The 15,694-nt window shown below is 38.3% G+C and overlaps 1 protein-coding gene across 7 annotated transcripts in view; it reads right to left on the reverse strand.

The window, feature by feature from the left end:
- The window catches only part of RFC1 (replication factor C subunit 1), a 101,224-nt gene that overhangs the window by 34,449 nt on the left and 51,081 nt on the right, over positions 1–15,694 (reverse strand). For 6 of the 7 annotated variants that reach the window (XR_012377883.1, XR_012377882.1, XM_025887017.2 and 3 more), the window contains 9 exons: positions 14,905–14,982; positions 13,832–13,919; positions 12,266–12,549; positions 9,820–9,927; positions 7,616–7,795; positions 6,332–6,436; positions 4,027–4,426; positions 2,258–2,370; positions 442–556 (listed from right to left, as the gene is read on the reverse strand). Coding sequence is in view for 5 of the 7 variants with exons in the window: in XM_025887017.2 (XP_025742802.1) it covers positions 442–556; positions 2,258–2,370; positions 4,027–4,426; positions 6,332–6,436; positions 7,616–7,795; positions 9,820–9,927; positions 12,266–12,549; positions 13,832–13,919; positions 14,905–14,982 (1,471 nt within the window). In the remaining 2 variants the exon portion in view is untranslated. The remainder of the gene's footprint in view (positions 1–441; positions 557–2,257; positions 2,371–4,026; positions 4,427–6,331; positions 6,437–7,615; positions 7,796–9,819; positions 9,928–12,265; positions 12,550–13,831; positions 13,920–14,904; positions 14,983–15,694) is intronic. The other variant, XM_025887016.2, reaches the window with a different exon arrangement.

Below are 15,694 nucleotides of genomic sequence, written 5' to 3' on the forward strand. Positions count from 1 at the left end.
CTACCATCTTTGCCTATATGACTTCTTTCACCACAAATGATCCTCTTTCATCCTCCAAGGCCTGCTGAACAAATATCACCCTTACCCTGGCTTTCCCCAGTGCCCCAAATCAAACCATTTCTTCCTCTACAGGGCTCTATTACCTCACTCATCACATTGAATTACAATACTTTATTTACTCTCCCTCTTCACAAGATTCACCTGTGAATCCTCTAAAAAATGTGCAACATGTATAAACATGTCCATATATGTATTTTAACACATTCTTAGAAACTAAGACCTGAAAAAAAAAGAGGGGGGAACTATTGTCCTATAAGAATTCCATCAGCAGCCCCAGGATTTAGCAGGGTACCTGGCACATAGTAATCGTCCATACTGGTTCCTAAATGTTGAAGTGAACTTGTTTTCCTTACAAAGAAAACAGTTCAAATACCCACATACTTGAATAAAAGCCTGTGATGCTGGTATTATTCAGTGATTCAGCAACAACCTCCTTCAAACTGTTCTTACTCCGAGTGTCACTTGCATTCAGTTCCACGTAGCTATATCCCAATTCCTAATCAAAATATTGGAAACCATTACTGTCACAATAACTCTCCCAAAAAACAAGGCAATTAATGAAGAAAGTGGGCATAAAAATGACATAAGGAACCATGGATAAAAAAGACAAAGACAATGACATAACATGCCTCACAATATTAAGAGATTTTTAAAAATATATACATATATACCACACACACACACACGTAAGTTCCATCTTAAAACCACAGCTAATAAATCACTAATCTAGAAGAGTATACCTGAACAAGCAATTTTACTAAGTTTACTTCTTAAAATCCAATAAAGAATTAAATATACCCATCCCAAGATTTCAATATCACATACAGAATTAATCTAAGATACCAAAAATAATTCTTCACTCTTCAAGATCAAGTTAAATCATTCGTTATTAAACCATCCCAATACATAATTTTCTTACCAAGCTGTGAAAAATCAAGTTATTCTGACTCATTTCCCAAAACTGATTATACTGATCATAAGCATTATAAAAAGCCTTAATGCAATTCCCCTCCAAAATAATGATAATAAAGGGAGAAAAAAGTCATGTTTACATTGTAGAGACTAGGAATAAATTTTGTTTTTTTTTTTTTTAACGTTTATAATAGAACAGAAAATATATAGCTGTTCTACCAGCTAAATTATGCTCTGGTCCATAAAACAAGGATAAAACAAAACCACCAGCTTATAGGACAAGGGTTGGGAAATCCAGTAGTATATTTAAAATAAGTTTAAAATCCCTCATTTTGGGACGCCTGGGTGGGCTCAGTCGGTTAAGCGTCTGCCTTCAGCCCAGGTCATGATCTCAGGGTCCTGGGATGGAGTCCCGCATGGGGCTCCTTGCTCGGCGGGGAGCCTGATTCTCCCTCTGCCTGCCGCTTCCCCTGCTTGTGCGCTCTGACAAATAATTAAAATCTTTTAAAAAATAAAAATCAGTAAATATAAAAATAAATAAAATTTCTCCTTTTATCATTCCGCTACCACTTCATGTATCACTTCATATTCGAATACATGAACTCTGGTTTGCTCTAGTGTCTCCCCTCTCACGGCAGCTGTACAGACAAGAGCAAAGGCAGGCTCTCAGAGCGGTGAAGAGTCAGACTACCTGGGACACCAGCCTCCTCTGTAAGCCCATTTCATTTGTCACATGAGGATGTAATATTTCTATCCGTAAGAGTCTATAAGACAGGGGGCGCCTGGGTGGTTCAGTCGTTAAGCGTCTGCCTTCGACTCAGGTCATGATCCCAGGGTCCTGGGATCGAGCCCCGCATCAGGCTCTCTGCTCTGCGGGAAGCCTGCTTCTCCCTCTCCCACTCCCCCTGCTTGTGTTCCTTCTCTCGCTGTGTGTCTCTGTCAAATAAATAGATAAAATCTTTAAAAAAAAAAGTCTATAAGACATATTTGTATTACCTAAAAGATAATACACCCAAGGGCTTAGCTCATTGCCTGGCACACAGGTAAATATTACCTATTATTTTAATTACCAATATTAAGAAAAGGATGAAAATGACAAATATCCCCAGAACCAAGGTAAATTCTAAAAATTTGACTTTACAAAGTCTATACAGAGCAGGTTAAAATATGTATGCCACAGACCTAACACACACACACACACACACACACACACACAGGTATATATCTGCTACACACGCCCATTCCTCGGTTTAGCTTTCCAACTGCACTACAACCCAACGCTCACCTGACAAACCAGAGAGGCTGTGGTTGTCTTGCCAACACCTGGAGGGCCTGAGAGCAGTGCTGCTTTAAAACTAGAGCCATCATCTTTGCCAGCAAACTTACCAAACTTCGCTGCTGGAAAAAAAAGAAGTTCCAGAGTGTTAACCTATATTATCTAAGAGAAATTCAGGAATGGCAGGAATCACTGTGCAGAAACTGAAAATCAAGAGCAGTCCTCCAATTTACCTCTAAATTTGCAGAATATTTCCTACAAACCATAAAGTTTCCAGAGCACTTAGTGAAACTCTACTGCCTACCTCACTTACACCCAAAATAAAACACTAAAACTAATTAACTCTCCAATTCTGATTTGAACCATAATTTTATGGGTTTCCTTTCCTACAAAAGCACAGGTCAGGGAGCAGGGTTTCTGGGCTCCAATCCTAACTCCAGCTCTCCTAATTCCACCGCTCACCAGCTGGGAGAAGTGATTTAACCTCCTGGGCCTATTTCCTCCTTTGTAAAACGACGGTAACAACAGTCCTGTACTGGCAGGGATAGTGTAAGGATGAACATGCTGATCACAGAGCCAGGCACGCCTCAATAAATGTCAACAAGCATAATCAGCTACTTGATCACAAAAAGAATGAACTGAAGATGGTGTGCCTGCAACCACCCTGCCCAGCTCAACTCTAAAGCATTCTTCTCCCCTTATCACATGGGTGCCTGACACATCAAGGGTGCTCTATACAGACACGATGCCTGAGAGAGAGATGGCTAAATCTGCTACAGGAATGGGAAAAGGGGCTCTGGTTCCCCTGAAGCCTTATAAAGTCTTCTCCAGGTGTACAAAGCACTATATCCCCCTTTAAGATTTTATGTGATTTTATTTTTTTTTATTTTATGTGATTTTAGAAAGAGAAAAGGAGTCAAATTTAAACCTGTATCATTACAATTACATCCTCTGTCATAAATATGCTGGCAACATTGGCCAATGTCTAGTGACCAAATGGACATTGATAACCCAGTCATCACTCTGGGAATTCACTGTGATGCTCACTGAATTTTGCCTTCTTATTTCTCACACAGTATCCTCCAGGGGTGCGGATGCACCTCACAAAAACAATACTAACATCCATGATCTGAAACCTTGGTTCCAATAATACCCTAGACATTAAACACCGATTATACCGTTCCTTTTCCATGACAAATACATGGTGAAGAAGCCAGAGCTCAGGCCCTACTGACAGCAAATGCACCGCTGGAATTTTCAGGCTGCCTAGTCTGTGAGTGTGCCTCAGCTGTTAATTTGCACACTTCTCCCCCGAGTCTCCCCGGCACTCTCAGTGGCTCACTCCCGCATCCTCAGACCTTGGTACCTGTATTCTCTCCCACACAACACTCCTCCTCCCCTGCACCTAGCTAACTCCTGCTTGGTTTCCAAGTCTTCACTTAGCTATCCCTTCCTCCTGGGATGGGAGCACACCTCCACATCCCTGACCACACACCTCCCTGCTCTTGGCGCCCTACACTTACCCCTCCAACAGTACTTAGCACCACATATCTTAATTGCTGGCTCATCTATGTCTGTGACTGACTGTGAGCAAACTGAGGAAGACGGTTTTGTTCACAACAGCACCTCTAGGGTCTAGTATAGCACCTGGACTCAGAGCGGCCTTCAATGTCTGCTGAGACATGAATGAACCAACTATTCTACTTTCTCACATATGTGGAACTGAGCAATTACATGGTGACAGACACACACAAAAACGAAGGAAGCTGCAAAATCACCGTGTTTCTTATCTTCAGATGGACTCTTGTGCCAGTTCTGGAGCCAGCGGAGGAGTTTGTTGGCACAGCTCTGGTCACCCTGCTGTCCAATTATGGTCTTGAGCGAGGTTGGCTTATATTTATCCACCCAGAGCAAATTTTCCACTTTGCTTTCACTGCTGTCATCAGCCAAATTCCTAGCCCGGCTGTCACCGTTTGTCTCCTCAGCCACCTGCTCTTCAAAGTCCAGGCTTCTCCAAAACACACTGGTTTCCTTTTTTACTGACATTATGAAGCTGTCCTTTTTGGGAGTCAGTCTGCTTTTTTTAGATTCTGACTCCTTCTTAGTTGGGCTAATTTTTCTTTTTCCTTGGTCTTTTCTTTGAGGTGTTCTTTCCAATTTGGACTTTTCTTTTTTCATCTTAAAAATTGGAAAAGTGAAGGGAAAAAAGAAACTTGGTAAGATATACAGAATATCTATCCTGCTAAAAGTACTCTATAGGGCAATCAGGGATATCCAAGTGAGCCACCCAACGTGGGTCTGGTTTTTCACAATGAACCCTGGCAGCTATTGTGGAAATCACCACCTTCCAAACTTGATAAAAATTAACAACAAACACACCAAAAAGCACCCAAATGCAATTTTTTTAGTGAGACCATACTAAGTTTACAAATAATATTCTGTAATCAATCTGAAATCTAAAAAAAAAAGACTAAGAAATTTCTGTGCCAGCTGACTCATTAAAAGTTAACACCTCCACAAAAACTTACACACAAATAGTCACAGCAGCATTATTATATGTAATTATAATTATATATTAATTATATAATTATTACAGCCAAAGAATAGGAACAACCCAAAATGGCCATCAACTAAAGAATGAATAAACAAAATGTGGTATGCACACACAATGGAGTATTAATCACCAAAAAAAAGGGAGTAAAGTCCTGACACATGTACTTTAGTGCAGATGAACCTTGAAAATATATTAAATGAAAGAAGCCAGACACAAAGGGTCACAAATCACATGTTTCTCTTTAGATAAAACATCCGGAACAGGCAAATCCATAGAAACAAAAAACAGAATAGTGGTTGCCAGGGGCTGGGTATGAGGAATGATGGTTAACTGGCTAAGGGGAGTGATAAAATTAAGATACTGGTGATGGTTGTGTACAACCATCTTGGGAATACACTAAAAATCTCTAAAATACATTTTTAAAGGGTGAATGTCACAAAAAAGAAAAAAACAGTGAATGTCACAAAAAAAGAAAAAAACAGTGCCTCTTTGCCAGTGAGTGGATGCTGAAATTAGTGGGTGAATGTCTGAGAAGGAGGATATTACCATAGTATCTAAGTTCCCTTCAAGATATTTATCAGTTACAAAGGGAAAAAGAGTCACTTTACTAGTGGAGAAACCTGTCAGAAACCACTTTAATCAAGATGAACATCACCAATAGGAAGACATATCGACTCAGGGTGGTGAGGCTGAGCTGCGCATCGGGCTCCCCGCTGGGCACAGAGCCTGCTGAAGCTGCTCTCTCCCTCTCTGCCTCTCCCTACCCTACCTGTCTACAACAAAATCAAAAAGACGTATTAACATACACATCTAATACAATGCACTGAGAAGAACAAAATACTACTTTGTGGAATTCCTGCCAAAAATGCATAACCTCAATCTAATGATAAGATATCAAAAAGCCGGGGCGTCTGCATGGCTCAGTTGTTAAACGTCTGCCTTCGACTCAGGTCATGATCCCGGGGTCCTGGGATCGAGCCCTGCATCAGGCTCCCTGCTCCGAGGGAAGCCTGCTTCTCCCTCTCCCACTCCCCCTGCTTGTGTTCCCTCTCTCGCTGTGTCTCTGTCAAATAAAGAAAGAAAATCTTAAAAAAAAAAAAAAAGTCTCAAGGCCAGGGCGCCTGTGTGGCTTAGTCAGCTAAGTGTCTGACTCTTGATATCAGCTCAGGTCATGATCTCAGGGTCATGAGATCGAGCCTATGTCAGGCTCTCTGCTCAGCAGGGTTTCTGCTTCTCTCCGAGCTCTCCCGCTGCCACTCCCCCTGCTCGTGTGCACGTGCTCCCTTTCTAATATAAATAAATCTTGGAAGAAAAAAAAAGTCTCAAGGCCACAAAAAGACAAGGAAAGGCTGAGGAACTGTCACAGATTGGAGGACATAAAGAAGATACCACAACTAAATGCATCTGTGGTAGAAGGGGAGGTTAATCTTTTAGGCAACAAGTCTACAGCCACTCATGAAACATCTCTATGAAATAGGAAAGTTGTTATATACACCAACTTAAATAAATCAAGTTCATTTTATACAAACCTCAGCTTCAACTGCTATTTCATACTTAGACTTCTTGCCTGGCATAGTTCGAATCAGATTCAATAGGCCATCTTCATCAATAATATTTGTCCCCAAGGCTGCTGCCTATTGATTAAAAATACAAATCATTACAACCATATCCTAACCATTACTTTCTGTTAAAAAAATAATAATTCTAGGGTCTCTTCACAGGTGAAAACCACATTTGTAAACTAGAATAACTGCAATATTTTTAAAAACCATATTCATGAAAAAGTACCATTAACTAGAGAAAATAACAAATACATCTCCTAAGAGTGACGGGTTGGCAATGGACGTGTCACATAAGCACTTCTGCAGACTGCTTTATCTTTTCTTCTACTCTAGGAGGGGCAGAGCCACTAGGGCCCTCTGAGATGGACTTGTCTGAAGTTTTTGTTTTCTCCCATCATCTTCCCTGTTACAATAACTCCGATGTGTCCATCTCCAAGTGATGAACTATGACTGAAGAATCAGAAAAGTCCTCACCCTCCCCCAAACTCCCTTATAAGCTATGAATAGCCACGTGACAGCTCCGGCCAAGACGACCTAAGGGGAATTCTGTAAGAGCTATTTCCAGGACAACTCTTCTAAGGCCATTCACAGCTACTGTGACATCTTGCTACTAGTTCCTTTTTCCTGCCTTAAATGTGGACTTGAAGGCCTACAGCTACAGTTACCTGGCAACACAAGGCAACGTGCACGGAGACTAAAGCTACCACAGTGAGGGTGACAGAGATGGAGGATGGAAGTAGCCTAGCTACATCACTGACCTGCTGGGCCATCCCCAGCAACTGCCTACCTCTGGGATTCTTGTTGGGTAAGAACATAAGCAGCTATTTGCCAAACCACACTTATCAGATATTCTGTTACTTGGAGCTAAATATAATTTTCCCCAACACAAAAAGAGCTTTCAATAAACAAAACTTAAGATGGAGTATACAGTGGCATATATAGGAATATTTAGGAGTAAAAGAAAAAGAAAACGGTATTTGCTTCTATCTTTGAAAAATAATCTAAACTAGAATACTACACTAAGAAAGTCAACTACACAGGAACTGTGCCTTCAACTGGAAAACCAAAATCTTGACGTTGAAGCCAAGAACACTTCTGTGGAAGAAATAATACAGGGATGAAATTACTTTTCCAACTTTTTTCTTCATTTAATTCTGTGTAGAGGGCATTGCTACAAATGGTCCCATCCCAGTAAGACCCTGCCAAGGCAAGCAGGCTATTTCACTGTGTTGAGAAGACAGCAGGACCCACCTTATCACTCTTGGACTGTCCACTATCACGACCCATGACAAGGTAGTTTGTTTTCTTGCTGACATTTCCTGTTACTTTTCCCCCGTAACGCTCAATTAGAGACTTGGCCTCATCTCGTTCAATGGACTCCAGCACTCCCGTGATTACAAATGTAAGGCCCTCCAAGCAATTTTCAGCTCCCTAAAAACAAAAATGTTCAAGCAGAGAGGAAATTACATGGTAGCCTTCCAAAGAAATATTTGGCATCAAAACTGCAGGAAGTTGATTTTTCTCATTTGACATCATAAATAATCTCAGCATGAAAAATCTGCAGGAAATTCATAGCAAATAAGCAGAACCTGAAATTAAATCCTGAGAAATTCTTAGGTAGGTTAGCATTTAATAAACTTACAAAACCAGCAATGAAAAATATACATCCAATACAGTTCACAAAGCTTATTAAAATTATCTATTCATACTATTATCATGGTTTTTTTAAATATTTAAACCACTAGTTAACTTGCAAAACTTTAAATAAACAACTAGATGCAATCCACCTACAGAATTTCTTGTTATTGTTAAAAAAGGAAAGATTTGATTCTAAAAACAAGTTTGAGCTTCGGCCCTTCTTTCTGCTTACTCTATGACAGAAAATCTAACAACCTGCGAGTAACTTAAAGGCAAGATCATATTATCTCCTGATTAGAAAGATAACTCGATATACAAAAGACACTGGCCAAAGAGAACTGGGTGGAGGAGACATTTAATCTTAATTGGAACTATGTACAGTTATAGACTTCTTTAAATTTTTGCAATGGTTCAATAAAATGATACAACCAAGCAAAACAAAAATTATATAAACCATTCCAAGTTACTTATTACCCTTTGAATAGAGAATTAAGATCAACATAGACTTAAAACAGGCCTGCAAGGATGAAGCTAAACGAAATTCAAAGAGTGGGGCGGGGGGGGGCTATGAATCTGCTTGGAGAGAAAAGGTTTGATTAACAACATCTCAAGGTCCCTACAAGCCCTATGATTCTAGGACTGAAATGCTCTTGTGAACACTAAAGTATTTAAATTCTTCTCAACAAATTCAAAATGACCCTGGAAAAGTCCACATGCAAGCCTCTATCCCACACCCTAATCACCTATCCTGAATTATTACCCATTCTGGCTCTGAATATATATTTTACAACCAATCTCAGCATTTTTAGCCTCTCAACCAAACTCTTCCACTCTAGAACACTTACTGAGGGACCAGCAAGCTACCTAATACCCTCAACCTCTGCTCAGTATTTCCTCCCCCACCTTGCCTTCACTAAGTCCCCTCAGGACTCCACTATGCCTAAATCCTCTCAAGCAGGGGCGCCTGGGTGGCTCAGTCAGTTAAGTTTCTGCCTTTGGCTCAGGTCATGATCTCAAGGTCCTGCATCGAGCCCTGAATCAGGCTCCCTGCTCAGTTAGAAGTCTGCTTCTCCCTCTCCCTCTGCCCCAACCCCTCCACCCCACTTGTGTGCTCTCTCTCAAATAAATAAAATCTTAAAAAAAAAAAAAAAAAGGCCTCTCAAGCAGAGGAGCTTGTTGAGTCTTTCTTAGAGTCTGTCTTACACCACATGCGAGAGGCAAGGCTGACATCTTCCTCTAGCCTCCTACACAACCCACTAGTCCCTTAAGGTTCACCACTCATCCCTTCTTTATTAGGGAAACTACTAATCTCCATTTGTGACCTGAATCCCTCCCCTTCTACCTTCTCAGAAATCTCATACTACATTTGATTATCCTTCTCTTCCTGGTATGCCTTCAATCTCCCTTTCTGGTGGATCCACACTACCAGCAAAAAGTACTAGTCCATGATTACCATATTCCTCAAAACTAAGCCCCTCTAGGGTTATGAGTTACTTAAAGGAAAATTTTTCTTTATAGTATCAAGCAGTAATTCATAACATGAATAAATATCCCTAATTCACAAAGATGGTGACTAAGGCTTTTCTGTTAATTTTTTTTTTAAGATTTTATTTTTTTAAGTAATCTCTGTACCCAGCGTGGGGATCAACCCCACAACCCTGAGACCAAGAGTCACAGACTCCGCAGACTGAACCAGCCAGGCACCCCTGTTAATTCTTAATTATCAATGCTCCACTGCTGTGAAACATAGTGAATACATGCATGGACCCAGGGGCCAGAGGCCCTGACAGAACAGCCTGCCCTCTCAGCATTCATACCTTTGGTATTTCTTTGGAGCCCAGAGCTTTGGGGCCTTCTCTATTTAAGTAGCTTCGATAAGCTTGATAATTAGTGCGCCTCTTCTCAGAATCCTCAGGACTTATAGACTTTGGGGAAAGGGGAGAAAAAAAAGCGAAATTCATGTAAAATTAAAAATGCAGGTCAGTAAATAAACATTAAGCCACTTCTGTGTTTAGAAATTAACATTTTTAGCTACACAGTGACTCCCCAGTTTAGACATGCCTGGCTTATAAACCTCCCTGCATCAGCTCTTCTCAAGCCTTTTGAACCTCTAAAGGCACATACTACTGCAAGGGCAGATTAGGTACAAAAGCCAAATTGCTAGCCCCAAAGACACAAAAAAAGTGTATTTTATTTCAAAAATTCATGTGAATTTCAAGTTTTTTTCCATAATATATCCATGCATATTTTAATGAAAAAATTAATTTTCCCCCAAGTATACCCGATCACACAAGAAGATATCTCATGTTATCCTATACCCTTGCACACCCCTAAAACAAAGTAAATGGCCCTATACCTCTGAGTATATGAGCACAACAGGCTGAGAATTGATGGCTTCATATACACATATACACAGGTTCAAACAACAGGCAAGCTTTATTCCCAAAAGTAGACACATTCTATATGCCACCCCTCCCTTCCAGGTTTAATCTCTCCTATTCTGTTTCTCTCAGGGGACCTTACTATGGGTCTATCTCAGAAAATCCTGGGGAAACTTTTTAAACTATATATATCCCTGGACTCACTCTAATTTTCTGATTCAGATATATGTGGTATGTCTAGGGCATGTGTATTTGGGGGAAACATCCTAGATAATTCTGATTTGAGAACCAGTACAAGAATGGTCTCTTGTTTTTTTCTACTTCCTATTTCATGTTTTTTTAACTTATAAGCCAGCTCAAACCCTTTGGGAAGAGACAAAATATTACTTTTATACAAATAAATTATTTTAATCAATAAAGTAAGCTGCTCTGGTTGTAACTAAGCCATTAGAGGCTGCTCCTAGACTCTAATCCTACTTTTTAACAGTGGTTCTCGTATCCATCTGAGCTTATTGAAATACACCTGTCCAGACTACAAAACCATATATTTAACAAGCTTCATAGGAAAGTCCAATGCATACCAAAATGGGAAAATTATTCATTTGGAATAGTAAGTCTATAAAAAACAGAATTCTGAATTATAAACAACTTATAAAGTAACTTTGAAGCACACCCATTTATGAAGTCAAAATTACTTAACCAAGGTAGACTGAATTTATTAAACACTCTGATATTCCCAAAACTGCTAAAAGTAAAAGTTCTAAGTCATTTCTATTCCAGCTTTGAAAAATAAGGTGAAGAGTAAAGTAACATTTAAAGATTTCTTCTCCTTTAATAAAATTAGACCAGCCTCTATAAAATGAACATGCTTAGTGTGCCTGAAGAAAAACATTCATCCACCAGATAAGTATTTAGTGAAGAAAAACTGGAGACCAAAAAGTTAATTGTTCCCTTAAGCATATTTATGAGCACTGACCACAAACAAAAGTATCTAGAAATCACTATTTCACTGCTCTGCACTAAAAAATAATGGTGATAAGCAGTTAAAATAGACAATATTCTACTTTTAATTCTAAGTGCCTAAGAGGCTTGAAGGGAATAGTGGTTTGCCATTATGCATCTAACTAAGGTGGTTCCAAATTAGAGATTTTAAGAAATCCCTCAATTCTCAAATATATATGAAAACAAAGATTCGGAAAACCTTTCTGCATTATTTCATTGTTTTTTTTGCCTTTGCAAATGATTTCATTATCTCAACACTGTTATACAAGAGCAAAAAGGGGTACACTCAGGACAAATCCAAATTATTAGAGCACTTACTATGTACCAGGCACTATTCCAATATTCCAGAATACTAACTCAGATACCACTATTATCCCTATTTTTACAAACGAGGAAACCAAAGCAGAGAGAGAGGAAGTAACATATCTGCTCAATGGCAGGGCTATGTGATCTGAAAATGGCTCCAGGGTCCATGCGCAGAGCCACCGTGTTATTATACTGCTGGTTCTTGGGCCTCAGAGGACCTGAGTTTAAAGTTGGCTCTGCTACTTACTAGCTGCATGGTCTTGGAAAAGTTACTTAACTCTTTCATCAGCCTGGTTCCTCATCATTAAAAACTGAATAATAAAAGTAAGTCATCTTACAGGGTTGTTGTGAAGATTACATGAGATACCATATGTATTAGTGCAATATCCAATACACGCAATAATAAATATTGGCTAATTTAACTGTATTAATAAGCTATATTCCGCAACAAGCATCTAAGTCAGATAGCTTAAAAGTACTGTAATGATTTATAAAGCCAAAAATAAAACTTGAGAACAGTCAAACCCAAACCAACACATAGCCCCCAGATGATATACTTTTAGAAAATTTCTACCTCTTTTTTAGCTGGAGAACTTTTGGGTTTCTTAGGAGTTTTTGTCTGTCCTTTTAATTCAACAGCATTTCCTTTTCTTTTTGAAGCCATAGGCTCTGTTTCTTTATAAGAACTCTCTCCCTTTTTTTTCAAAAGGGCCACCTTGGAACTGGCTTTTGGAGAAGTTTCTCCTATTTTGTGAGGGAATGACTTCAAATGTTGCTGAGATCCTATCAAACTTTCACATTTAGTTTGCTTCTTGGGACTGCAGTTCTTTCTGTCATCTGAAAATTGTTCTGTTTTTACTAGGAAGAAAGAAAAGATTATGACTGTTGTTTTGGGAAAAAATGATATCCCCAAATCAAGATTTCTTTTCATTTTCAACTGAGTAATCTTAGTAGCACACAATGTCTTATCGTGATTTCTTAACATTCACATTAAGATTTTAGTTCTTTACACAGAACATTATTTTAAAAAACTAACCATTTGTACATTTTTGTATAACCAGTTCAAATTAAAGGATCTGTCTTTTTAAATATAAATGACTTATGGGGCACCTATGAATGACTTATGGGCATCAGTTAAGCATCCACTTCTTGATTTCAGCTCAGGTCAGGATCTCAGGGTTGTAAGATCAAGCCCCGTATCAAGCTCCACACTGGGCCATGGGGCCTGCTTACGATTCTCTCTCTCCTTCTGCCCCCCCCCCGCCACCAAAATAAATAAATAAATATAAATGACTCATCACTTCAAATGATATAGTAAACCACATCTAAGGACATGGCCTTTATTCCACAGATAAACTTCAATGATCAGAAACTTAACAGAGAAAACTTACTGAGTAGAATGTCAACATAAAAATTCTGTTTGTAGGGGCACCTGGGTAGCTCAGTCAGTTAAGCATCCAACTCTTGGTTTCAGCTCAGGTCATGATCTCAGGGTCGTGAGATCGAGGCCTGCATCAGACTCCCTGCTCAGCATAGAGTCTGCTTGAGACTTTCTCCCTCTCCCTTCCACTCTCTCACTTCACCTGCTCACCTGAGCACACACACTCTCTCTCACTCAAATAAATTTTTTTTTTATTTCTGTGTTTATAATATAGTCTGAAAGCCCAAAATCCTGCAATTTCAAGACTATATGAATGAATTTACTTATAGGATTAAGACCATCTATATTAGCAGATGTTTAGATTATCAGGACCAGTAAAAAATAAAACCTACAATCAGCAGGAGAGATTCAGACGACCTGGACAAGTACAAGTCAATTCTATGAGCACGAAACATCTAGTCCTTTGCCATCATATACTGAAGCCCACGTGTTGCACTACGCTTGGAAACTAACATTAACATGAAACCAAGAACTTAAATACATTTTTTACAACAATCATAGAGTAGACAGACATTCAACACCAGCTAATATCCAAATATAGCTTTCAAAGTATCTAAAAAGAACATGCTTCAATATCCCTATTGAAATGAATAATGTCTACCTAACAATACAAGGCAATTTTTGAATAGAATGTTTAAACAGGTTATCACAAATTTTCTTCTGTAAATGTTCCAGCTTACTTTTCTCTGTTAGTATTACCTTTATGAGGAGATTTATGTTTTTCTGCTTTACTTAAAATGGCTTGGACAGATGAAAACGCTTCTCTCTCTCCTGGGTCCTTCCGAGCCTAAGAAAATTTAAAGTGTCAAATGTGACAAATAATAGGAAAACTACTACCACAAAATATACTGTTAAAATTGACCAAAGTTTTAATTTAATTAATTTAAGTTTTAATTCTAAGATTAAGGGTCACCTTCCAAAGCAAGAAGACAATACAATAAATTTTCATTCATTCATCCATACAATTTCTGGGCAAAACGAAGCATTTTTTTCTTACATTTAACTTTACAGATGAGGAAACTGTTGAAAAGTTATAAAAAATATATCTATAAAAAATTACCACAGTTGTACCCAACTTAGAATGGAAGACTTGCTTCTGTTTCTTTCATCTCAATTCTCAAATTATATTATGCAGTTGAAACCTAAAATCTAAACCCAAAAGACTAAATTAAAAAAAAAAAAAAATCTAAAGCTTAATAGAGCACCTTTCTCAAGAGGAAAAAAAAAATCCACTCTCTCCACTGCTCCCTCAAATCTTCATTTTACAAAGAGGTCATAAATAGGGATACATAACACAGTATTTTTTTTTTTAATGATTATAATCTGAATGCCTTTCGGGGGAGTAAGGCTTTTCAAATGACAAAGTCTCCCCAACTCCTTATTGTCTTATACCCACCTTCAGTAAAATCTTTTAAAATAGATATTGATACTGACAATATTAATAGAATATGATTCAATGGAAACAAGGTTAATTTTTTGGAGATCAAGTACATACGAACCCATTTGTGACAGAGAATAAGTAAAAGTTATAATTCATTGTTTTGTGAAGAAGGGTTCTGGTTGGCTTTGGCCCGATCAGCCTTCCTTTAGCAAGAAGAAGTTTCTCAATGAGCTTCTCCAAAAAAATTTGTATAAATTAAAATAATTTAGCTTCTTTCTAGAAGAGTGACTCATGGTTGTATCTCCAGAGCCTCAAATACACAGGTATGAAAGGGAACGCTGATCTGTAGTGTATATTCAGACTGCAAACAAACAGCCTGGTGAAACGCCACCTTTTTGGTCTTGGGTTCTTCATCCAACATGGCTAACGTTCTGGCAAACTCTTCATCTTCATGTAGTTGTCTCTCCAGCTGTAAAAAGTACCAACAGAATAAGTTGCTTTCTTTCTTTCTGTAAATGAAAGTTTTTAAATGTTTGAGTCATGATACTTGGAAGAAACTGGAAAAAACATTTTCCAGAAAGTAAGTATGACATTCTTCTACTTAATATTAATAGTTCAGTATCACAGGTTTGTTTAATTAAGCCAAATTAGATTTCAGAACATTTATTTCTAGTTTTACCGGTGCAATAGACAAATTGAGCGTATTTTAAAGTCACATTTCTCACTTATAAAGTTCAAATTCTTAACGGTTCCAACACAACATTTATAGATCTCTTATATCTATTTAATTTGAACTCTACAAAGAGCTCTGAAAAGAATCTCACCCTAACAGAAAAACAGTCTGAAGGGCACAAAAAAAGTAAATCTAAGAAATCAAGAAAATTATATATTTTCTTTGCACACAATATATATACAAATGTAAATATCACCATCATCAAATTCTAATTTTCAATTACTAATTCAAAAGTATCTGTTCTGTTCTGAAAACTTAAGTCATCATATCAGAAGTTTTCCTAACATGCTAATATAACACACAGATATTCTAGTTACTTTGTTATTTCTAGTGTTTTCATTTGCAGCAAAATGGGAGCTTTTCCAGGAAAGAATGTGTAGCAGTGGAATATATTTCTCATTTACAAACTAACTGGTGTTATGCCCCCTGATAAAATGGCTTAAAGTAA

This window comes from Callorhinus ursinus, unplaced genomic scaffold (genome assembly GCF_003265705.2).
Source record: "Callorhinus ursinus isolate GAN/ISIS: 27379988/994484 unplaced genomic scaffold, GSC_fseal_2.0 scaffold4, whole genome shotgun sequence".
Lineage (NCBI taxonomy): Eukaryota > Metazoa > Chordata > Mammalia > Carnivora > Otariidae > Callorhinus > Callorhinus ursinus.